General features: G+C 36.5%; 1 protein-coding gene across 1 annotated transcript in view; it reads right to left on the bottom strand.

The window, feature by feature from the left end:
• Window positions 1-25,241, bottom strand: part of Lrp1b (LDL receptor related protein 1B) — a 1,445,827-nt gene that overhangs the window by 318,955 nt on the left and 1,101,631 nt on the right. Inside the window, 1 exon segment of the mRNA XM_050139953.1 lies at window positions 20,373-20,577. Within this exon segment, the coding sequence (XP_049995910.1) occupies window positions 20,373-20,577 (205 nt within the window).

The raw sequence follows: 25,241 nt of genomic DNA, 5'->3' as shown, positions 1-25,241 counted from the left end.
GATAGGTGGGCGGAATACACAGAATAGAATTCTGGGCGGAAGAGGAAGTGAGGTCAGACTCTGCGCTGCTTCCAGAGGGACCAGACAGCCGCCATGCTCTGCTCTCCCAGGCAGCTGCAACCCATGATGGACTTAGGCTAGAATCTTCCCGGTAAGTGCACCTTGGGGTGCTTACACACATCATTAGAAATGGGCTAGTCCAGGTGCGAGAATTAGCCTGTAAGGGCTAGAGTTCATGGGCCAAGCAGTTCTTAAGTGAATACAGTTTGTGTGTTGTTATTTCGGGCATGAGCTAGCCAAGCGGCCGGGGTGTTGGGGACACAGCCCCGCCACTCCTATTGCAACAAAACTTTAAAAAAAGCAGAGCAAAATTAAAAAGATGCTGTTACATTGTCCTTCTTGCTGAACATGCACTTCAGACTTGAGTTCAGCTTTTTCTTTCTTTCTTTTTCTTTTTTATTTTTCGGTTTTTCGAGACAGGGTTTCTCTGTGGCTTTGGTGCCTGTCCTGGAACTAGCTCTGTAGACCAGGCTGGTCTCAAACTCACAGAGATCCGCCTGCCTCTGCCTCCCAAGTGCTGGGATTAAAGGCGTGCGCCACCACCGCCCGGCAAGTTCAACTTTTTCTATTTGGTGTACTAATCGGTTTCATGTTGGCACAATGGGTTTTAGTTCTGGTATGGCTGGAGTGTCTACACATTTCTCAGGATTAGCTTCACAAGAGATTCTGATTTTAGTAGAACCTGTTTAGCATCTACTATTTTTAACTTAAGAAGGTGCTTATTAATATCTCCAGGTCCATCTTTGTTCAAAACAGAAAAGCCTAAAGAAACATCTAATTCATTTCTTTTGCACTAATCTGGCATGAGAAGTAGAAAACAGTTCATATGTCTTTCCTAAAGGTGGTCTCAGTAAATGAAGTAAGACATTGTATCAAATGATACCCAGCTCTCTACCTCGCATCATTCAGCATTGTTTCCTTTTACCGTAATATTACTTCTCATTACACACTCTTTCTGGTGAATGTAAGGAATGGTGAAGCCCAAGCTTGTTTGTGTGTCTACACATCTTTCACTTATTCTAGTCCCTTGCTACCTCAGTGAGGTCAACCCCTGGAGCCATGCAGAACTGAGCAGCATGTTGGTTTGATTTATGTTTCCCCTTCATATTCTCTCTCTCTCTCTCTTTCTTTCTCTCTTCTGACCACCTCTGTTACAGCTCTAAAGGGGAAAATATAACCAATGCAAGTGTTGTGACTTTAAGCGAAACTATTTCCCCAGTGCAAGTATTACAGTTCTGAAGGGAAATATATTCTGGTAGTCAGGAGGTAAGAAATATCACAAAGTAACACTGCACATCAAACTTCACACAAGAGATTTATTAGGAAAAACACAAGAGGATAGTTGCCTCTGTTTAGGAGAGAAGCAGCAAAGAACTCAACAGGAAGCAAGTTTTATATGTAATTTTTGAGGAGGGGGGATATCCATGTTGGCCTGGAATTGATAGGATTTTGTGGCCTAATCGTGGAGAAAGCTCAGGGATTGGTATGGGATTTTTTTTTCTCTTTAGAACAAAACTTAGCTTCCTGAGACTCCAGGAGAGTAGTCTTGGGTGATGGTCGGGGCCACTCATGCCTCAATGTAATTATATCAACCTTCATACTTGATAACAAGACTGTTAAAGCACACAAGCAATATAGGTAAAGTTTGTCCTTGTGTCAAACAGAGGATTGAAATAGAATTATGGACAGATGGTTTCTATGCTATATTAATAGATTCACGCCATTTCTCTGCATCTTCTAGCACTGAGATGAGCCAAATACCTTCAAAAGAATGGGTGAGATACAATGAACTTACAGTCTGCTAAAAAGATTCTCCTACAAACTCTCCCAGGTGCTCTGACACAGCTGAGAGATGGTGCTGGCATTGAACATAACTTCATTAATATACCTGTTTAAGTCTTCTGAATTATAACTCTTAAAAATAGTATCCTTATTTAATTCATTTATACCCTGAGTAAAGTTGCTTCTATGTTGAAAATAGCCTGCAATGATGAATCCCATTGTTGATTGTGCATAAAATTAACAGGAAGACTCTAAACATGAGATCCATTCTTCACCCAAAAATGTAGCATCAATTATTTTTTGAGTCTCCCAAACCATCATTGCATAAAACTCTGCAAGGAGCTGTTAACTTCCTGTATATGTTAATATATACTTCATATTAATAAATCAAGTTTTCTTGACCATATTGTTGACAATTAAGGCAAGTGCATCTTTTTAAATTTTATTTTACCCAACAGTTTTATATTATGATCTGAGGTTTCCCAATAGATCTGTTTGTCTCTCATTAACCACAGGGATACTTATTAAAGCCTTTCAACAGGTATTTAAGTCATGAAGGTAGAGTCCTCGCAGAGGGACTGAGGGCCTGAAGTGGAAGCCAGCCAGATGGAACAGGATAAGCTAGCTCTCTTCCCTCAGGAGAGAATAGATGGAGAGTACTTAGTGTCTTTCTCATCTTCCTCCTACATGATGTAGCAACAAAGCATCTTCCATCAGACACCGAACCTGTATTCTTACATCCTAGACTTCCTAGTCTTCAAAATATAAGGCATAAAATTACAATTTTGGCAAATTATGTAGCACAAGATAATGTGTTATAGGAGCATTAAAGAACAAAACAACACTAAATAAAACTCAGGAGACATCAGTTCTCTTCCGTTCCACTAGCTCTTTAATGCCTCGCTTTTCAGCAACCATGGAGGTCTCTGTACTGGCAAGTTGAACAGCCTCAGCCTTCCCAGGTTTCCCATAGAATCAAGTCACGGTGTGGTTTGACCATCTTTACAACTTAAGCTCAGTATAATCATTCAATTCTTGGAATAAACATTTGATGCTTCCTCTCAAAATGGAAGGGAATTTTATAGTATTCATTCACTATGGTTCATGTGTGGAGTCAAACCCAGAGTTCATTATGAAGCAGCTACTATCTCAAGAGGATAAGCTACTGATGATTCAAATTTGCTGTTGTTACAACAGAGGTCACAGTACTGTTAGGACAAGGTCCACTTATTTTGAACAGCTCCTCTTTTAATGAGAGTGTAACCATTTAGTTTACCTCTCTCTAAGTTATATATTATATATTGAACTTTTTTTCCAGTTTACATTATAATTTCCTTTTTGTTTTTTGTGCTTCCCATGTACCATTTTCTGGCCTTGAACTTGTTTATGTAGACTTGCCAGTCTACATAACCTTGAATTCCCCATCTTCTTTCCCCTTTCCCCTGCCTTCCCAATGCTAGGAATACAGCCTCTGTCTCCATCCCCAACTATATTATTTATTGAAATTTCATAACTATTTTTCTGTTAACATATTTTTGGTTTTCCATTGCTTTTAATATTTTCAAAGCACCATATACAAATAAAGAATTTTGTTTTAAATATTGGTACAACAGAAACTATTTCAGTGCCTAAAGTTTTATTTCTTTCTACAAAATTGAATTTTGGTAACTTATCAACATACCCTTAACTTCTTGGCTTCCAAGATACTCATTGTGAGCTCATACTGGCATTATTTATATGAGATCATAGTACAGAAAATATTTTATCATCAGTTACTTAAATAATAATAGTTTGCTAAATTTAATCAGCTTGTTAGATCTCTTAATGCCTTCATGACCAAATAAAGATATTGCTTGCAGCTTAAATAGATTTATGATGGTTTTCTCAAATATAAACATAACAAAGCAAGATGTTAATTTGGAAAAACTTGGCAACTCATACTACTGAAAAATTCATTAGGCTAATTCAGATATGAAATTTTTCAGTCTCTACTTGACTTCATACTGGCTCATTTCTTTCAACAAAGTAAATATTCTCTGCATGTTATGTGCTTGCCCTATTTCAAGTTTATTGCATATGCATAGCAGGCTAGCAGGCATGCTATCAGATACCTATGTGCAGCTATCTCTGTTTTTTTTTTTTTTTGTATATAAATTTCTGCAGTGAGGCCTGGAGCATGAGTGTCCAATGTCTGCTCTTCGTTTAAAAATTCCATGTATTGCCAAAAAAACCTTAAAGCTTCTAATAAATATGAAATCAATACATGAGCATCAGTATCTCGTGCTGAAAGAGACACCAGTTATTTTCTAGGTGAACACACTCATGACCCTGACCATTGGCCGTTATTCTTGTCTGGGAACACATCTCTTTTAGGTGAGCCCAGCTTCAGTAATGCTTTCATTTGCAAGACTAACCAAGCTGAACCATCACTGAAATGTATGTGGATTTGAATCAAAGGGATTGTGTTAGAAATAGACACCATTAACCCTACTGCACTATCATCCCAGTCTTACCGAATAGGAATGCCAGTGGCACAGACTACAGGAAATTACCCAGGGTAGCTGAGGCCTTTTTGCTGAGCTCTGATTTTGGTCTTATTTTGAAAAGCTACTTACTTTTACATTTAATTCACAGGAACTTTTATGTACAATGTTATTTTTGTTTCTTTCTTCATTTAGTCATTGATTCAGCAAATATTTTCTGAGTACAGCAATGTGTAACACTTGGAATATTCAATTATAAAGATAGAGAGATGAGAAATACATCATCATTTTATTTATTTTTATGTATAATTGTGTGTGTATTGGCACCAGTGCATATGTATGCAGAACTCCCAGTTCAATTACTCAATTGTTTCTCCACCTTATATGTTGACATAGAACTTCTTATTGAACCATGAAATCATCAATTTGAATGAACTGTCTTTCTAGCAAGCCCCATGGACACTTCTGTCTCCTACCTCCCAGTTCTAGGACCACAGGCATGCCTCACTTTGCCCAGCTTGTAAGTGAGCACTGAAGAATCAACTTAAACCTCATGGTTTTGTGGCAAGCACCCCACTGACAGAGCTATTTCCCCACCCCTTAAGTTTCTTTATGTGCCAGCAATCCTATTTTAAAAGGAAGGAAGCAACTTATACTTTATTATAACTGGAATTCATGTTGATACAACTTACATGCTTGCCTAGTGAAAATTCATACCATAATACAAGTCCTTTTAGAGAAAAGTCATTAATGCAGAGAAGTTAAATGTTCTATATATATTAAGTTGATGCTGTGGGACACTGTTTACCACCATGCCTCTATCTCCAATTGGTGCTAATTAATTTCTTCTCATCCCACTTCTTCCTGAAAAGAAGTGTGGTTTTAACTTTTTGATAAAGCTAATTTCTTATAAATTAACCAAGGTATAGTATCATCTCATTTATAGTGTCCAGAATCTAAACTACCTAACTTAAACATAACTCAATTGTAAAAGCAAAAGCTCAGGCTTTAATATATTATTAAGTCTAGATTAAAAACTTTAATCTATATTTTCCAATTATTAAATTATCATTCTAAAATCATATGGAAGTTTAGAGACAGACTCAGGATTTGAAGCATCCATCTAACACTATTTGTGAGTTTTTACTTAGTTTATAATTTCATCTTTACTGCCTAATATACTTCTTTGGAGTAAGAAGTAACATAATGGTAATTTATTGACTTTTCTTTTTTGCCTCAGATCTGGAAAGTATTTATTTGGTATCATAGAAATGCCAACATGCCCAATCCAAGAAAGAAAAGCAAAAACAACAACAACAACAAAAAAAAAAAACCTCTACTTGCAACTAATAAAAAACCAAAAGGAGAAGACAACCCAGCAAAGCAGAACTCCCTTCAGCCACAAAAAGAAATAGATCTAGTCACAATTATACCAAAAAAGTGAAGAGCTCTGTGAAGAAGTTGAGGAAATCCTGCTTGGAAAAAAATTTATATCAAGACACATCACAATTATGCTAACCTCTATCATTTCCTCCAAGCAGGATTTCTCAGCTGCTTGAATCTATAAGTGTATTTCTGTTGGCAGCACTGGGAAGTTTTTGCCATTGTTGCAGTTTTCCACTTGTATTCATGTATGTATGTAATGAAGTACTTGGAACAACCTTTAGAATTGTTACCTATGACTGAAAATGTAACTTAGTAACAATTGGACAGACACTAAAGACTTGGATTATAGGCATGTGCCACTAAGCTCAGAGAATCTGTGCTTTATTTTTATTAAGATTCATAGTTCTTACATCAAAAAATCATCCACCATGATCAAGTTGGCTTCATCAAGAGATGCAGGGATGGTTCAACATATGAAAATCTATCAATGTAATCTGCCATGTAAATAAACTGAAAGAAAAATAAAACATATGATCATCTCATGTCATATGAAAAATCATATGACAAAATCCAACACCCCTTCATGATAAAGGTCTCAGATAGATCAGGGATACAAAGTACATGTCTAAACATGATTAAAGCAATACACAGCAAGCCAACAGACAACATCAAATTAATTGGAGAGAAACTCAAAGTGATTCCACTAAAATCAAAACCAAGAGAAGGCTGTCCACTCTCGCCATGTCTATTCAACATAGTAATTGAAATTCTGGCTAGAATAATAGGACAACAAAAGGAGATCAGGGGCATACAAATTGGAAAGGAAGAAGCCAAACTTTTGCTATCTACAGATGATATGGTAGTATACATAAGTGACCCTAAAAGTCTACCAGGGAACTCTGACAGCTGAAAAATATGTTCAGTAATGTGGCAGGATTCAAGATCAACTAAAAAAAAATCAGTAGTCTATCTATATACAAGTGATAAAAACATGGAGAAAGAAATCAGAGAAACAACACCCTTCAAAATAGCCACAAATAACATAAAATATCTTGGGGTAACAAATAACCAAAGAAATGAAAGACCTATTCGAGAAGAACTTTAAGTCATTGAAGAAAGAAACTGAAGAAGATACCAGAAAATGGAAAGATCTCCCTTGCTATTGGATAGGTAGGATCAACATAATAAAATGGCAATTCCACCAAAAGCAATCTATACATTCAATGTAATTCCCATCAAAATCCCAACACAATTCCTCACAGACCTTGAAAAATCCATATGCAACTTCATACAAAACAAAAACAAACAAACAAAACCAGGATAGCCGAAACAATTCTGTACAACAAAGCAACTTATGGAGGCATCTCCATCCCTGATACCAAACTCTATTATAGAGCTACAGTAATGTCCAGTTTGATATTGACATAATATCAGACAGATTGACCACTGGAATTGAATTGAAGACCCACATACTAATGTACACACCTATTAACACCTGATTTTTGACAAAGAAACTAAAATTATACAATGGAAAAGAGAAAGCTTCTTCAATAAATGGTGCTGGCATAATGGATGTCAACATGTAAAATAATGAAAATAGATCCATCTATCCCCATGAACAAAACTCAAGTCCAAATGGATTAAAGACCTCAATATAAATCCGACCACACTGAAACTGACAGAAGAGAAAGTATGAAGTAGTTCAGACAACTAAGAATAACAATAAATAAATGGGACCTCCAGAAAAAAAGTTTCTGTAAAACAAACAACATAGTCAATAAGGCAAAAAGGCAGCCTACTGAATGTTTAAAGATCTTTACCAACCTCACATCCAGACAGAGGACTGATCTTTAAAATATATAAGGGACTCCTGACATTAGACATCAAATTTCTAAATAATCCAATTAAAAAATGGGGTACAGATCTAAACAGAGAATCTTCAATACAAGAATCTCAAATTTCCAAAAGACACTTAAAGAAGTATTCAACATCCTTGCTGGGCAGTGGTAGTACATGCCTTTAATCCCAGTACTTGGGGGAAGGCAGAGTCAGGCAGATCTACATGAGTTCAAGGCCAGCCTGGTCTACAAGAACTAGTTCTAGGACAGGCCCCAAAGATACAGAGAAATCCTTTCTTGAAAAAAAAAAAAGTGTTCAACATCCTTGGTCATCAGGGAAATGCAAATCAAATAATTCTGAGATACCATCTTACACCAGACAGAATGGCTAAGATCAAATTACCAAAGAGAGCTTATGCTGGAGAGGATGTAAGGAGAATACTCCTCCATTGCTGGTGGGAATGCAAATATGTGCAACCATTCTAGAAATCAGTATGGTGGTTTCTCAAAAAACTGATAATTAACCTACCTCAGGACACAGCAATACCACTCTTGGGCATACACCCAAAAGGATGTTCAATCATACTACAAAGACATTTGCTCTACTATGTTCATAGCAGCATTATTTGTAATAGCCAGAACTTGGAAACAACCTAGATGACCTTCAACTGAAGAATGGATAAAGAAAATGTGGTATATTTACATAATTCAGAAGGGGAAAAATGACATCTTGAAACTACTATGCAAATAGATAGAACTAGAAAAAAATCGTGAGTGAGGTAACCTCTTGGGGACTGTGGACCACCAGAACTGATTTTTTTGTAAACAACTTGTTTTCCTCTGCTCTGAGCATCCTGAAACTTCTCTGTGCAATAAGGCTGACCATCCTAGAACTTACTCTGTAGGGCAGGTTGCCCTTGAACTCAGACATCTTCCTGACTATCTACCTGAGTGCTTGGATTAAAGGTGTACAACACCATATCCTAGAAATGTATATTTCTTATATGTAGCAAAAAGAAGGGTTCTGGTTTCATACCCATTCTGTTAATCTGTGTCTTTTTATTGAAGAGTTGAGGTCACTGATATTGAGAGACATCATTGAGCAATGATTGTTAATTCCTGTTGTTTCAGTGGTTGTGCTGGTAGTGGTGGTGGTTATAGTGATTGTGTGTGTGTGTGTTTCCCTTCTTTATTTTTAACTGATATGAGGGTTTTTATTCCCTGTATTTTCATGTGTGTAGTTGACCTCCTTGGTTTAGACTTTCCTTCTAGCACTGTTTTATACTACTAGATAAATATTGTTTAAATTTGAGCTTATCATGTAATATCTTATTTTCTCCATTTATGGTATTTGGAAGTCTTATTGGGTATAATAGACTGGGTGAACATCTGTTGTCTCTTAGAGTCTGCAGCAATCTGTCCAAGTCCTTCTGGAATTTGGAATCTCCATTGAGAAATCATATGTATTTCTAATTGGTCTGCCTTATAAGTCACTTGGTCTTTTTCCTTTGTTAACTTAAAAAGAAAACTATACTTATGTGTGAAGAGGGAACCTCAAAAGAGAAAATGCTTCCATCAGGTTGATGTGTAGGCAAGTTTTAAAGGAGGGTGAGGATGAGGCATTTTCTTAATGAATAGTAGTTGTGGGATGGCTCAGGCCACTGTGGGTAGTGACACCCTTGGGTAGATGCCCTACATTGTATAAGAAAGCAAACTAAATGAGTTATAAGGAGCAAGCCACAAGTAGTGTTCCTCCGTGGTCTCTGCTTCAGTTCCTGACTCCAGGTTCCCACTGAGTTTTCCTTGGAAATAAACTGTAATTGGGACATGTAAGCAAAATAAATATTTTCTTTCCTTAAATTGGTTTTGGTAAGCACTTTTACCACAACAGAAAGCAAACTAGAACACATCTTTCATGTTACAAAGATATATCAAGATTTAGCATTGCTACTCGGAAATATGCTCTGAAAACAAATTTAGGCAACAACTCTCAAAGAATGTCAGACATAAGAAACATCTACAATTGCAATTTCTAGGCACATCAACACCTCTTTGCAAGTCTTTGTATCACTGAGGTAACAGATACCTTCCAAGAAATGATTAACATGAGCTGGGTGCCAGCAGAATGAAAGGCTATAATCATGCTGTCTCAGCCTCTGACAGCATTAGTTATTGTTTCAGCAACTGTAGCAACAACACTGACAGGTATAGAACAGAAATAAAGATGGAGAATAAAATTATTGTCGTCTTTTACTTTTGCCTTAATAAGTGGATTATCCAAGAGAGTTCTGTCCCCAAGAGAATTCTGCCGTGTGTCATGAGCACCTTCCTTTCTAAATACTTGAATACACTACTACCTGCCTTACTGTTGTGATAAAATTAGAAAAGCACATCTAATTATGAGATTTTTATTAATACAAGCCTTGTTTAAACTTGTGGATGTGGTTTAACTATAGCCTGAGACCAAAAGTAGTCTAAAATTGTAACTGAGATAACATAAAAAATTATTTATGTTAATAAAGACTTGTTAATCTTCAAATAACAAAATAGACAGACATCAATATTTTAAACACTATTTGAAAGAATGTGGATTATTAATAGGCTTTTGATATTATTTTGTTAAGATACTCATATAGTATATATAGATAGATATATGTATATATATATAAATTAAAATCTATAAACATTTCAGCCAACTCTGTACAATGATAACAGGATTTTGATCCAGAACAAAACTGTTCTCTATAAGAGTCTAAAGCTTCACCATGTACATGATTGTGTGAAAGGCTTTAAAACACAACACTCTTTGACAAATAGACTCAACCCAGTTTGAATCTCACAGGTATTCAAAAGAAATTGCACTCCAGGCATTCAGCAGAGAGAATGGAGGCATTTGTCAACTTAAGTTGTCAGAAAAATTCAGTTGATCATAAAACCTTTTTGCTACATTTTTGTATTTCAGGCACACTAAATATGCAATACTCTCATGAAGGCTATCTCATCAAACATATCTGTCTAATCTGCTTGCAATGAGATAACACCTAAATTCCCAACACTCCCTTCACACTTTAGTACCCTCTAACTGAAAAGTAGGCTGGAACATTACAGCCTTGAGCCTGGGAAATCTGACAGTGTCAGTTTACAAGTGCTCTGATGTTTCATCAGGAGGAGGAATTACAGATGTACCCAAAAAGGATTTCTGCCAGTGTAAATGATGTTTACCCACCTTTCCTTTTGTATTGCATGAGATCAACATTTTTTTGACTTTATATGTTTAATTGCATTTTATATCTCACTTGGTATTTAGTGACACTTTAATTCTTTCATAAAATCTTTATAACTGTCCATTTGTTACCCAGGATTTTGACATTTTGGAAGGCCCCTCCAATTGCACAAATAGTGATAATATCACAAATAGTGAAACAACAGCTAACATAACTTGTTTTTTAGAATTGCTGGAACCTTTCTCCACCTGTCTGCCCTCCATGCCATTTGCAAAGAGGAATCTCTAGTCACTTTTCCCTCCTCGAAAATCTGAACCCACACCTGATTTTTCTTCTGCCTTAGACTTTGCCTCTACCAGTGAACTTCCTCTTCTGCTGCTGTGTTTGCCCAGGGAGGAACCTTCTTCTGCTACAATCACCCTTCTTGCACATTCTCTCAGGCCTGATCTGAGGATACTGTCCTACTCTGAAAAGACTCGGACTGTAATCAACCGTCTTCCTACCTGACAAACATTTACCTATCCTTCCTGTCACCACCACACAGTCTCTGTCATTTGATTGCTCCTCTTATCAAGCCTTACTCCATTCTTCCACTCTGCAAGGTTGCAGTTTCTGGGGTCCTAGCACACATCCCTGTTTCTTTTCCTTTACCCAGTCTATCTATAATAGAAAAGCATTTAGATTCCAAAATGTATCACAAAGATATCCAGTATCTTATCCAGTCCTTTAATTTAATTTATCATGATATCTTTGTCACTCTGCTCTCTCTATCTAAGGACAGTGAGCATCTCCAAATATCTGCTCAGCACATCCAGATATTGTTCATGTACAGGTAGGGGTCTCAAACTAATTGGTTCTATAGAAGTCCCAAGCTGTGCTGCTTATGTGTTTGTTAACTTGATACAAACTAGGATCATTTGGGAAAATGGAGTCTCCATTGAGAAAATGCCTTGATTGTACTCGTCTTACACATGTCTGTGGGACATCTTTTTGACTAATTATTGATGTGGGAAAACCCAGGCCATGTGGATAGTAATAGGTGGTCTTGACCTCTTTTTTTTTTTTTCAAAAATACTCTTTTTATAAAGGAATTGTGTCCACTGATGTTAAGAGACATTAATGACCAGTGGTTGTTAATTTCTGTTATTATTCAATGGTAGTGGTTGTGTGTTTCCCTTCTTTGGGTTTTTCTGATGAGAGGTTATCTGTTGCTTGTGCTTTTGTGGGTGCAGTTAGCTTCTCTGGGTTGGGGTTTTCCTTCTAGTATTTTCTGTAGAACGATTTTGTGGATACATATTGTTTAAATCTGGTTTTTGTCATGGACTATCTTGTTTTCTCCATTGATGGTGATTGAAAGCTTTGCTGAGTATAGTAGTCTGGGTTTGTATCCATGGTCTCTTTATGTCTGCAGCACATCTATCCACAACCTTCTGGCTTTCATGGTTTCCACTGAAAAGTCAGGTGTAATTCTGATAGGTTTACTTTTATTATTCTGCTTATCAAGAACCAAGGCTAAATATAACTCGAGAAAGTGATGAAAAGATTAGATATCCACTTTCATATCATTTCAGTCAGCAGCTAGTATTTGATAAAAGCTTCAAGGATTAGAGAACAGCCCTCACAAACTCCTCAAAGTGGAAATAAAAAATCATCCTTCAAGGTTTTTAATAATAGGGCAAAGGAAACAGGATTGGGTTAGATATCAAGTGCTGACAACAGCCTTATGTCATACTCCTCAGGTTCCTGAGTTCATTGGGATTGACATCTACTACCTAAAACAAACAAAGAAGGAGAAGTCTCTGCTCCCACCGCTATCTATCTGACTGAATACAAAGTATAATGGCTAATCATGGTTGACATCTTGACACACTTCAGAAGAGTGAATCTCACCTGATAATTGATTCTACCTGATTGACAGGTGGGTAATGTCTATGAGAAATTTTTTTATTGCTAATTGATAGGAGGGCCCATTCTCCTTTGGGTGCTTTTACTACTAAGCAGATGGTCCTGAATTGGATAAAAAAGACGACTGATCATGAGCCATAGAGAGCAAGTCAGTAATAAGCTATCCCCTATGAGCCGGGCGATGGTGGCGCACGCCTTTAATCCCAGCACTCGGGAGGCAGAGGCAGGCGGATCTCTGTGAGTTCGAGACCAGCCTGGTCTACAAGAGCTAGTTCCAGGACAGGCTCCAAAACCACAGAGAAACCCTGTCTCGAAAAACCAAAAAAAAAAAAAAGCTATCCCCTATGGTTGCTCAGCACATTTAGATGTTTTCCTTTCTTGGTACCTCTGCTTCTACTTTAGATCCTTCCTGGCCTTCCCTTAGTAATTGCTTTGGGTTATGATATTTATCACAGCAACAGAAAGCAAACTAAAACATAGGGCAAAGATGTCAGTTACTGATAAGCCTGATGCATCTAGGATATGGGAATGTCATATTTAGTTATATCAGAATTTACTGTACCCATACAAGAGTTCTTGCTCTTTCTGATATGAAGTAGAATGTACTTCTGCCTAAACCAGGCTGACCCACCACTATGCAATCTATTTGCGTATTCCTTTCCTAATTCCTTCTTGTTTATTCTCAGTTATCTGATCTCTCTCCTAGGACATGTATTCTAGAAAGTTCCCTGCATCTGTTCTTTATCTGTCTGTCACAAAATCTTAAGTAGGCAAACTAATTTGTACTATTTTTTAACCAATAATCCTCACTTCTTGGAACTCTGTTTACCACTACCATCTGTTTATTCTTGTGTCAAATACACATCCTCCTCACTATTATTCCACAATGTACTCTTGTACTAAACAATTTATATGGATCTTTAGCCTTTGTGTGTCAGGAACAATTATCTACTCACCCTAAAAAAAAAAATTGAGGAACTGAAACCTATCATTATCTGACTAATCAAAGTACTAATTTTATGAATTTTATGATCTACTCTCTCTATACCACTCACTCTTGCGATCCAAAAGTAGATAATATTCTACCACTTAATCCAAGTTTTGTCTTATTAATTGACCTGCATGTCTACATATACCGTTTTATCCAACATTCATCCTTCTATCTCTTCTCAGTCCTTGATACAAAGGTACTTTCTTTATTATTTCCCTTTTCCCATTGATTTTCTTGGCATTTGCATTTATCTGGACAAGCCCTGATATCTAAATGATCTCACTGCTGTTCTGGACAATACTTTCCTAAGTATTTCACGGTGGCCCTCATCTCCTTGTCCAAGCTCATGTGTATATTTTACCTTAAAACTTCTCTGAGGACATGTTGCTTATACAGAGATGGCCTCCTTCTCTCTGGGACATCTTGGGACATGTCTCCAAAGCATACCTATATCCTCATTAATATCTTGGCTCATTGGGGATACCAGGTATCCTCCTCTAAGATTCAGATAGCTTCTATTCAATTAACTTACCTTGGTCACAGTCTAACTTTTTTATTTCCTTGGAGTCTTAGCTAATCCTTCTGTTTATCGAAAATAATTCCTTTACCATACAATATATTCAATTGTGGTTTCTCCTCTCCCAAATACACACAGTTCCTTCCTATCTTCTCTTCCATCAGGATCCATATCTCTCATTATAAAACAAACAGACTTCTTGGGGATAATAATTCAATAAAATTGGATGAAATAAAAACAAACCATTTAGTATAAGACAAAACAAAGAGGAGCAAAGGAGTCGAACTAAAAGAATAAACAGATAGGCCCCTCACACACAAAGGAATTCACACACCGAGGAGTTTCATAAAAACAAACAAAAAAGCAGAAGACAAATATACACACAAAGGCATTCGTTGTACAGTGAAAAGTCTAGAGTCAACATTATACAACAAAGAATGCTGTTCATTTTATTTTGTGACATTGATTTCCTTTAACTAAATATCTTTACCAAACTATTTAGAATCTCTGAGCCTCTCCTAAAGTATCCAACCTGCATTGTCTATGTTTAAGGCAGACCTGACTGCTCCTGTTTTAGGGCTTTGCTACCTCTCCTAATATTTTGCCTCGTTTTTCCATGTCTATTTGAACATAGCCCTAGCTCTTCTCTGTGTGTTTTATGGAAAAACATCAGAGAGTACCCTAACAGTCTAATAGACAGACATAGAGGTACATTTGGGCTTCTTTTTTGAAGACCCATGACGTTACCTCTCTGTGAATGATAGAAAGTTTCAGGCCAATATTCTAACAACATACTCAATCTCTGCTTCCAACAGACTCCATCAAAACCTGATCATTTTATTGAAGACACATTTCTAGTCCACCATCTTGTCACAGACTTCCCACACCGTCACCCTACAATTATTTGCTCTCAAGCTGCTCTCTAAAGGGCTTTCAGACTATTTCCCTTCCCCATACAGATTGCTGAGGGCATCTCCTAGGACAGCATTTATACACCAGCTTCATCTGTATGTCATACACTCAGCAACAGTGCTATGTTCTCATGTTAGTATACCTTTGGATTAGGTAGACTAGAAAGCTTCCCCACCATGTTGAAGAGGAGATGTCATTTGTAGCTTCTGTCTGTAATCATCCCTTGCTTTTGCTTGATTTCTCCTCTATAATTTGACAGAAACCTCTTTTCTTTTCCAAGGAAGCTCAGCATCTAGTTATTTTGACAGGTAATAAATGTTCCTTCTCTATCCCCTATAGTTCACAAGAAAAGCAGAACTTACAAATGTTTCTTTCAACTTATTAAACAGTGCTGAGATCCAAACTTCCATGGCCAGCTCTTCTACCTAATGCTATCCTTTGTTTATGACTTCCCAAGAAAATTTATTAACCTTTGCCCTTTGAGTTTATATGACAGAACCATTCATTATTATACACCCTCTACCAAATACCTCACCTTCCTTTCCTAACGCTCCCTTCCCCCTTTGCATAAACCAGTCATACTCTAAATCAACGACCTCCCTATACCTCAACAATATCCTGCAGTACCTTTACCTATGCATATGGGCAACTGTATTTGCATTTAGGATCCTTCTCCAGCCTTACAACCAAAATTGATATGAACCTCATTGAGGTAATCACAATAGCATAAATTAGAGACAACTCTTGCAGGCTACAGTTCTGTAAGCTCAAAGGATGTAGACCTCAACTCTAAAACACGTTCGGTGGCCCTCCTTTTTCTAATTTCTCCAGTCTCACAAATACAAACTCCCCATGCATAAGCATGACCACCTGGAGCTACTCTGACTTATTAAACTTCCCTGAAGTAAATAAGTGTCTGGACTTCATTTGCAAATCTTTGAAACCTGCCTCTATATGCCTCCCACCACTACCAGCCACTACTAAAGTACCATAATATGCCCTTGGACACTCTGTTTTTTCCCCTTTTCTCCACTTACTACCCTATTCTGATCAATAGATAATAGACTCTTCATGGTCCTTAACTCATTACTGACCTTAGGAGATGCTCCCTCCTTTTCTACATACTGAAAGCCTCTTTCTAATCCTAAAACTCTGATATACAGGACTTTGCTTTTCTTCACCTGTCAGATCAACAGGCATATTTCCAATAATATCCCAGCTCACGTCTGTGACATATCTCCATAATGATTACTTTATTGGATCTATGCAGCTTCTTTTATAGGAATCCTCTTACCCAGCGTCTTTTTGTATATCCCACTTCTTCAATGCCTTAGCCTATAATGCTCCTTTAGGAAACCTCCCTTTCTTTCTTCACAGCTAAACTCTTCTTATTTCACTTCTACTTATTACTGAAACCTAGATTTGTCTACTCCCCACTCATGCCAATGAAAAGACCAGGGGCCAATTGGAAAAATCCCTCCCATTTCTTTCTCAGAAACCTCTTCCTTTCCCTCTTCCACAGGTAATGTGTGCTCTCTTACTCACCTTGGTGAGCTGTCATCATTCTTTTCCTTCTGGTACCTGCTATAACCTTACTCTATTTGAGAGAGATAACCTGACTCATACCATTATCCTGTGGACTGAAATTACTTCATGGTTAAGCTCTAGGGACTTGGTGAATCTTATATACTTCATACTTCCAAGGCCTTACTTAGAACTTTGACTACCCTCTCTGGAAAATTCTCATTTTGAAAAAATGAGGTCATTGTCCAGGAAAACTAGGATATTACCTCAATATTCTCTCACATCTTCTTTTTTATAATTTTGATTTTTCAAAATTAACTCAAAATGAAATAAAACTACTAAATTAAAACGCATAGAGAATTTTTACATTTTTAAAGACATGTAATTTTAAAAGAACTCCAACAAAATGAGACAAATGATATTACTGTAAATTAAAACCTTTAACATGATAAGGAATCAGCTAACAGAATAAAGGTTTGACCTAGAGAATGGTAGGAGGTATATGTATCCTATATTTCTGTCAGGGTTCATATTCAGAATTTATAAGGATCCCAACTTCATAGTTAATACCTATTCTAATTAAAAATGAACAAAAGAGTTGAACAGGTGTTTCTCAGCATACTTCTCAAGAGGTATGCAAAGAAATATGCCACATTGCTAATCATCTAGAAAATACAAATCAAAATGACAATGAGTTGCCATATCACTCTAATTTAACTGTCTAGTTTCCAAAACAGTATATTTTTTGCATTGTGTATTTGCTTGTATATAGAACTTCCAAAATTAGTCAAAAATAAAGCAACAAATTACCTAGAAATTTCAGTACTAATCACATACTCAATGGGAATGAAATTCTTATGTCCAAGTGGTATGTGCCCTCCATGACCAGTGTGATTCTCCAGTTAAGAGAGAATCATCTTATGTACCTAAGGGTCTCAACTGATGAATGATCAACGAAAATCTAGGAATTATATCTCTCTAAAATGTTATTTGCCCATTAAAGTGACAAAATCCTATCACATTATGGAGCAACAAAAATATATTGGGAAAGCATTATGTTAAGTGAAATAAACCAGAAACAGAAGAAAACTATCAAACTATCATAATCCTTCGAGGAATCTAATACAACGGATCTTACAGAAAAACAGAGTACAGAGACAGAGGAAGTTAGGTGCTTGGGGAAAAGTTGGTCAAGGATACTAAATTAGGTAGTAGGAGGTAAGCATCCTTCCATTCTAAAGAGATGACTACCATTAACAATATCATATTTAGTAAGGTGAGCATCCAAATTGCCTAGGCTCCCACAAAGCCAGTACGTGCAGTAGGATCAAAAACCCATTGCCATTGTTCGTGAGTTCTCAGTAGTCCTCATTGTCCGCTATGTTCAGCGAGTCCGGTTTTATCCCAGGCTTTTTCAGACCCAGGCCAGCTGGCCTTGGTGAGTTCCCGATAGAACATCCCCATTGTCTCAGTGTGTGGGTGCACCCCTCGCGGTCCTGAGTTCCTTGCTCGTGCTCTCTCTCCTTCTGCTCCTGATTTGGACCTTGAGATTTCAGTCCGGTGCTCCAATGTGGGTCTCTGTCTCCTTTCATAGACCTGGAAGGAGGTGGGTGGTCCTTGGACTTCCCACAAGGCAGGGAACCCTGATTGCTCTTTGGGCTGACGAGGGAGGGGGAGGGGGAGGGAAATGGGAGGCAGTGGCGGGGAGGAGGCAGAAATCTTTAATAAATAAATAACAATATCATATTTATATTTAAAGTAATTGGAGTAGAGGGTTTTTTAATTTCTTTCCAACAAAGAAAAGTCTATGTTTGGTACACTATACGCTGATCATTTTATGTGAACACTGGTGCCCATAATTTGTGTGAATTTTATTAATGAATAGCTAATTTGAATATTTTAAATTATGCAATCCCTAAGGCAAAAGAATAAAATAGACTTAGAAACTTTTTTTTCCAATATTCTGACCTAGCCAGAAATAATATTGTTTTGGACATCAACAAGGAGTTCAAAGTTACAGTCACAGCTGGGTATGTTTTTAATATAACAAAACATACACTTTATATTTTACTAACAACATCCTCTTCCTATGTCACCATGTTAGTTATCTTTATCCTAAGTAATAATGGGAGAACAAAATCAATAGATAGAAATACAAACTGGAATGAGTTAAGGGTTTTATGAAGAGCTACAAAAGCATTTTCTGTATTAGAACATAAAAAGAAAATAGAACCACACTGAGTACATGAACTTATCTTGTGTTTTCCAAAGTATTAACTAATATCTCCATTCAGAACTTCTATGCTGTATTCTACTTTATCTTCACAATATGGTAGGTTAAAAATTTGCACATGAAAACTTCAGTCTATAAAAGCTAAACAATTTGCCTAAGTGTCATGACCATTAAGATTAAAAAGTAGATGAATAATTTAGGTATATGATTCTTTGATCAAGGTTACTGACTTAAACACAAACTAAATCTAATCAAGACTGAGCCCATCATTTCAATGAGCCCACCATTTGAGCAATCAGCTCTTAACTCTCCCTGCCATTTAAGCCACCACTGGAAAAAATGAGGTACCAAAACTTGAGTCATGGCATTTCCTTCTTTTTCAAGAAACTCACACAGTGTACTCCATGTATCTTCATATGAATCCCATATCTGCTTCATTGTACACATTGGTGCATGGTTGTTGTCCTTACTTACTGGAAGACTTAAACATGAAGACTTGTTTGAATGCAATTGTTCTATGAACCCGAGCCCCATAGCTAGGCTTTATTTCAAAAAACAAAACCAAAGACAAACAAACAAAAGCATCATATTATCGTCCTTATCCCTATAAATTCAGAATTAAATTTTGGTCAGTTGGTTCACCTTTTTCCATTAATAAAGCTTTACATAAACTGGGCCCATCTACCTTTTTGTTGGTTTATTTTCTGCCTGCTTTGGCATTATAAGGGTCTATAGTCAACACACAGGTCATTTAGTCTGTGAAGTTTCCAACATTATGATATGATCCTCGACAAGGTATTTTCCACCCCTCTCAGACCTTCCTCAAGGGATAAGAGGACTGAGAACTGGGGATTTTGTACTTCTGACAGCCACTGGAATGGTGTGTGGGATAAGACTGTCCCAGGTGCCCCAGGAGTAGCTCTTCACATATTGAATTTTCACCATCTCCTGTGCTGACACTTCTCCTTGAGGAGATGAGAAATACATTGGCATATGATTATGTACCTGTTTCGAGGGTTAGTCAAGAGAAGCATAATGAGTCTTCCACTAAGACTTCGTATGTCAGTAAAGGCCACCAAGACCTCATTGAGTATGATAACTTGTCTATGAATGTAATCCTGTTTTCAGAGTTTCCAAAGTACTTGTGTTCCACCCAATGACTCTTTTATAACTTTCCTCTATTCAGGGAAATTAATATAGTTTCACATATTAAAACATTATAAACAACAACGAAGAACATGTAAGCCATTCAAGTTCAGCTCAAATTAAAACTGGGAACAAATGTAATATTTATCTCCTAAGAATACAATTACGAAAATTTTCTTTAGGGTGGCAAATGCACTTCAGGAAGGTTTTCAAACTACCCATAGACTGTGTGTGTACTGAATAGATTATTCAGTCAAATAAGTTTATACAATTAGTTCTTTTGAAATTCCTTGATAGGTATATGTTACAAAAGAATGGCATATTGAAGTTACTATATAAAACAGTAATCTAGAAGCACTGAATTCACTTACATGTCTTCGGGATCCATCGTATTCACATCGCTCAATTTTCCCTAAGCTGCCGTCTGAGAAATACAGCTTTTCTGCTCGGTGATCAATGGTGAGTCCATTTGGAGTGAGTATGTCTGTGCTGACTATCACATGCGGATTCTTCCCAGTCAGTGTGGCTCTCATGATGCTGGGATGCTGTTCATTCCAATTGGTCCAAAACATTAAACTGGTTAGAGTAAAAATCATAAGAAAAATTGAAAAAAAAAAGTCATTAAAAATCAAAACATTTGTAGAGATACAAGAATGTGCAGTTGTTTAATATTTTCCTCTAAGTCCATGACTCCATGGAAGGCTAAGTTGTAAGAAGTGGATCTTCTTTCCAGAAACAGCTTCTAGAATTCTCTTAAGGATACCCAAAAGACTCAGGCAAATACAACTGCCCTGTGTGCATCTTCAAATGTATGGAATCGGTTTAATGTATAATGAGGAGAAATTAATTAATTGTGCATCAAATCAAGGGCAAAACAGTAATCTTAAAATGTATATGAACTCTATTTTCTTCAGCTGAATTTGAATAATCATGTCACATTTCAGCAAATCCATCATGATCACTATAGGCAATTATTTTTTGGTTATGATATATATAATATATATGATAGATACATATTTTCCTAGAATTGATAAAAATCAGACATTTTGCCCTTACAAATTTACTTTGGAAATTCTGCATTTCTTGTTGTTTATTTTTTTAGATATAAAATGATCAAACTTCTTTATTTCTATAGTTTTTAATCTGCTTATATAATTATATATACAATAAATTATATACAAGTATTCTACAATTGGTGGGGCATTCTGGGGAGTTTCAAATCCGTTACCACAATATCTGCTACATTCAAATGTTAGATTAATGTCTGTATTATTGTGCTCTGAGGAAGTCCTGGGATTACGTGGAAGTCCTTTGAGCTCAGCAGGAGGGGACAAAGCCTATAAGTCCTATTTTCATGAAACAGCTTTTTACACATCTTCCTCTGCACTATCTGCTTAGGTTGGAAGTGGAGAACACAAAGTCAAAGAAAGGAGAAGAGTCTAGAAGTATGGACACTCTGAGAATCTGCTTAGCTAACTGGAATCAAGAATATCTGCCAAAATAATATTTTATCTTTACAAACAGACTGCCCATACACTTCAATACACAAACACTTAAAGCGAATTTAGGGTATGACCATCAATATTGCTAAGTAAGTTGTTGAGAATTTTGTAAAATCAATTTCTGTACCACATCCAAATTAAAAAAAAATAAACGTTTTTAGTTTCTGATTTAAAAAAAAATCTCACATGTATCTTTAGTCTTTGTAAAAGATAACAGTTCTTTCCCTGCAATCCTATGAAATGGAGACATGTTGTGTTTTGTGAAAGAGCAAATACACCAAAAATTACTGGCAGCCCTAGAAATATTTTTAAGGGAAATTTGGTTTATTGAATCATTTAATATTTAAACACTTTATATATATATAATATTAAATTCACAATTCTTCTACAATACTTTTCTAGATTGTTAATATTCAAAGTTTGAAGCTGTTTTTCATTTCTTCTCTCATTTCACAGTTAAGAAAACAGAGGATGAACAATTCAATCTAGAGCAATCCCAAATTATACAAATTATTACTTTCTGAGTCAAGTCTGGACTTGAATATTCAGGCTAGTAACTATAACTTATGATTTTCTTTTAAAATATGTTTTGGTCAACAAGTAACAAAAGTAATTTGAAAGTATCATTAATATAGATAAGTAGATGATGGTTAAATTTACTTATTATGATTTAAATTTTAATTACAAATCACATTCCAGTTCAAACTCTTCAACGTGTATAATTCAAATATTTAGTTTGCTAGATACAAGTTGAAAGTGAGTTCGACCTATTTTATAACTAACGGTACGAATATGAAGCTGTCATCAATTGGTAATTATTATAAGCAATAGCAGGAGTCATGGACCTGTGATTATTTTAATTAACGCATTTATTCCTTTGACCCATTTTTCACTCTTACTCAAGAGCAAATGTTACTGTGCTCATGAACTGAAAACACGTAGTTAAAAATGGCCATTTTCCCTCTAATGTAGAACACATATTACTGTGCTCATGATGACTTGAGGCTCAATTAGGGAATTAAGTCTAACATCATGTGGTTCCAAGAACTTTCACAAAAAGTTCAGTGTGAGCCAAGTCTTGTAGCCCTTTTCCACTCTGAGTCTGAGGTCCCTGCTTGTCTCGCCACAGCGCTCATTTTTGTAGATGCTTGAGAAAAGAGCTTTGGGGGTTGTTCAACAAAGACAGGATATAAATTAAAAGGCTATAAATGGGGGGAGCTATCCCTATTTGCAGGTGTTATTCTATTATACACAAGAGATTTGAAAAAATAAAACCCACCAGAAGCCTTCTAGGATCATTCAAACATTTCAGCAAAGAGGCTGGGTACAGAATCAGTTTCCAAACACCAATAGTTTTTCTACACACCACCAACAAACACACTGAAAAAGAGATCATGGACCCATTGTCGTTTGAAATAACATCAAAGACAAGTTACCTTGGAATAAACCTAGCCAATGAAATAAAATACCTCTTCAAGTAAAACATCAAACATCTTAAAAACGAGGTTGAGAAAAACACTAGAAAATATAAAGGCATCAAATGCTCAAGAATTGGCAGAATTAATATGGCCTTTCTATATAATCAGTTTGCATATCTAATGCAGTCCTACCCAAAATCCCTAAAATATTTCTTACAGCTGTAGAAAAACAGTTCTAAAATTCATATGGTACTGAAAAATACCACAGAGAGACAGAGAAATTCTGTACAACAAAAAATAATTCTCAAAAGATTGCACTCCAGATTTCAAGCTGTATTACAGAGGCACAGTAATAAAAACAATACAGCACTAGAAAAAAACAGTCATATATATCAGTCGAATAAAACAGGAGACCAAACATGAATATCCTAAATTATAGTCATCTGATATTTGACAAAGAGGACAGTAGCATTTAGTAGAAAAATCAACATCAACAAGGTACTGAGTGGGAAAATCGGATGTCCACATTCAAAAGCATGAAACTATAGACATTTTTATCATGCTGCACAAAAATTATCTTCAAGTGTATCAGAGACTTCAATTTTAAACCTGAAGTCCTAAAAATGCTATAAGAAAGCACGGGCAACTCTGTTTAAGATATAGGTGCAGGAAAGACTTCCTGAAAAGTTCTGCATTTGCCCAGGAACAAAAGGCAATAATTGACAAGTGGAACCTCATAGAACTAAAAAGCTTTATACAGCTAAGGAAACAATGAATTTATTGAAGAAGAAATCCTCAGAATGGGGAAGAATCTTTGACATCTACATCCTTGACAGAGGACTAATACCCAGATTAGATACTGAACTCAAAAAAAAAAGAAACATCAAGGAAGTAAATGACCCATATGAAAAATGAGCTGATAAATAAAAAACGTTCTTCATACTCATCAATTGTGAAAATGCAAATTCAAGCAACTCAGAGATTTCATCTCACCCAAGTCATGTTGGCTCATAACATAAGTGACACCATTTGCGATGAGGTGGCTGAGAAGGGGAACTCTCATTTACTGTTGGTGTTAATGTACCCTGGTACAATCCTTCTGGAATCCATTGTGGGGAATCCTCAAAACACTAAAAGTCAACATACCACAACCAAGTGGTATCACTCTTTGGCATATCCCCAAAGTACTCAAATTCCTATCCCTCATATACTTGCTCACTCTTGCTCATTGTTGTCCTATTCACAGTAGCTAAGGAATAGAAACAACCTTAATATCATTCAACAGATGGATGGATAATTAAAATGTGTTGCTTATACACTATGGAATATTATTCAACTCTCAAAGTGAAATGACATTTGAATGCAAATAGATGGTCCTAGAAAATATTAAATTGAAGGGAAACCAGAGAATATTAGATTGAGAGACAAACCTCACAGCTTCTCTCTCATCTGTGGATCCTAGGTCCTCACAAGTGAGGATATAGCACCAAGTCATTAGCAGAAACCAGGAAAGTGTAAAGGAACAATGGGCAAAAGGGAAGATTCTGTGAGAGAAGCAAAACACAAGTGACTGGAAGTGGCAAATGAATAAGTAGGCCATAAGTGTGGAGGCAGGTGCAAAGTCAGTAACAGAAAAAGGAGGAAGGGATAGCAACACGAAAATTGTTTGATAAGTCATATTAATTTACTTTTACCAATAAGAATACAGAATATTGACATTTGGAATGATAAAACTGTGTGCTACCAAAACCTCCAATACCCATCATGAGAAATATCCTGTCTGATGGTTGGTCAGTTTGTCAAGATAGTCCAAATAACTCCCAAAACAATATAAGCTCTTGTGTGCCCTCAGAATTTGAAGGAAAGTCTCTATTAGGGAAGCCCCTGCACTCTTAGGGCATAGGATTCAGAGTTCTCAAACTGTATTTAATTGAAATGCTTCCTTATCTTCTTCTGGCTTCCATTATGTCAGAAACAACTGTGCAAGTTGCCAAGGACATTTAGCAATCAGCAGTCCTGCCTGTCTAGGGAACTATAAGCCACAACAATGACCAGCATAACAAGATATCCATAAAGGTGCAGTGGTGGTATTCACATGTGATTGTCATCCAACAACTGTGTAATGAGACTGAAGACCCACTCAATAGGATAAAAGGTATGCCTGGTTGTAGAAACCTGGGTTTTTTCATGAGACTACTGAGGACAGTGCCTTAAAACAAAAAGTATTGCTACCACTTAGATAGACTGGCATATTTCTTTAACAACTTTTTAAATCTTATAACCATAGATAAGTGTTTGGATGTGTGTGTGTGTGTGTGTG

This window comes from Alexandromys fortis, unplaced genomic scaffold, assembly GCF_014885135.2.
Source record: "Alexandromys fortis isolate MF-2015 unplaced genomic scaffold, M_Fortis_MF-2015_v1.1 scaffold_33, whole genome shotgun sequence".
Lineage (NCBI taxonomy): Eukaryota > Metazoa > Chordata > Mammalia > Rodentia > Cricetidae > Alexandromys > Alexandromys fortis.
The sequence above is the reverse complement of the archived record's forward strand: the minus strand, read 5'-3'. Positions and strand labels throughout refer to the sequence as shown.